Below are 1768 nucleotides of genomic sequence, written 5' to 3' on the forward strand. Positions count from 1 at the left end.
CCAATTAAATTATTAATTTGTAGGAAGTAATCACTGGATATAATTTACGTATTACACCTGGGCCAGATGAGGAAATACCTATCCCATCACCAAAACAACATCATGGTTTGTTTGAAAATTTGTTTAATTACTTAGTTGTTTGTAATCAATAGATTACTTATTCACTTACTTAATGTATTTATTCGCTTACTCTTCGATAAAATTTATTTAAATTAGTTTTGTTCATTTCATTATTGCTAAATTTAATTATTACTTACCGGAAATATCATCCTATATATTTCAGCAACAGAAAATAGTTTCACTTTGGAAAGAGTTTCGCGAGATTATGGTGTTGACATTTCCGAATCACAAATGTAAGTTATAATTTGGAAAATTAAAAATTCGTTGAATTTAATTTGATAAACCTTATCAATTTTTAATAAACAAGAGACCAAATCGAAATAACAATTAGTTATTGCTTTGACGAAATTCGTTTCTAATTACAGGAATAGTATAAAAAAGCGTGCTCGATCGGAAACTCCACGACGAATGATTAATATTGAGGTGAAGAAAGATGAATTAATAAACAAATTGGAAAAAAAAAAAGAAGAAATGCTTTTTGTTTCCATAACAATTTTTCTGAAATTTTTATTTTTCTTTCGATAAAAGTTGAATTTGTTTTTGAAAAGGAAAATAAAGGGAGAGATGGATTATTTTGCAGAGTTCACCAACTAGTTCACCAGCAATTTGCGCATTTTGTTCGGAAAGTATCGAAGGTCCAATTGTAACAGCATTAGCACCCAATTCATATTATGCGCAAAAGTTCCATCCCTATCATTTCATGTGCACTTATTGTCAAAAGGTTAACTTTGTAATTAATCTTTTGCATAAAATTTATCAAATTAATCTTAGTAAACACATGTATTTTCTATTATGAATGCAATACCAAAAAATTTTTAATATTCAATTGTTTACTTTTTATGCTATAAAGAGCTTTCCTTGAGTGTTATTAATTAATCTGACGTCATCATATTTGTTAGTTGAATTGTTTTTTTCTTACACACTAATTTTTATTGTATTTGTCAAAATTTGCAAAACATAAGGGAGCAATCAAAATTTTTTCAATTCAAGAAATTTCAGATTTTATCAATATTTAAAAATTAATTTTATTATTTTAAATTAATTTTTGCTGAAATTTCTTGCTTGTTGCTTTTCCGGAATTGCAAATTCTTTTTTTTCAATTAAATAATCTCTAAAAACTTGAAATATCGATAATCGACGAAATAATAGCAAAAAAAAGCAAATATGTCGTAACTGATTTTCAAAAAGAAAAGAAAAAGGAAAGATGAAATTAATTAATTTCAGGCATTAAATCTACGTGGAACATATCGAGAACATGAACGAAAACCGTATTGTCATGAATGTTTTTATCGTTTATATAATGGTCTCATATACTCGCCAGATGAAAAACAAGCCAGAATTGAAAAATTAATTTAACTGTTCATTTCGATTTTTCATAAATTTGTGTTAATTTAAATTATATTTCTTCTTACTGCTTCTACGATCTTTTTATTCGAATATCTATTAAAAAAGAGGAAAAAGAAAGAAAATCATTAAAATAAAATTTTTACGAATTCATATATGATTAATACTTTTAAATCACCAGTTTTTGAGTAAATAAGTATTATTTCAATCAAACTGACAACCATTTATGTATTCGTACTCATATTAATTTGCTAATTGATTGGTTATGCAAATTTAAACATAGCAAATTATTAATATTCAAAAT

At 25.6% G+C, this 1768-nt stretch overlaps 1 protein-coding gene across 1 annotated transcript; it reads left to right on the forward strand.

Moving 5' to 3' along the window:
* Positions 1-23: 23 nt before the first annotated feature.
* Positions 24-1482, forward strand: LOAG_14887 (hypothetical protein; the record flags this gene model as incomplete). Its single annotated transcript, XM_003150380.2, has 5 exons — positions 24-105; positions 284-353; positions 486-543; positions 701-841; positions 1345-1482. Coding segments are annotated over 5 exons (483 nt in total), but the record flags the coding sequence as incomplete, so codon positions are not given.
* Between the last annotated feature and the right edge of the window lie 286 nt (positions 1483-1768).

Source organism: Loa loa (genome assembly GCF_000183805.2).
Source record: "Loa loa unplaced genomic scaffold supercont3.1350, whole genome shotgun sequence".
Lineage (NCBI taxonomy): Eukaryota > Metazoa > Nematoda > Chromadorea > Rhabditida > Onchocercidae > Loa > Loa loa.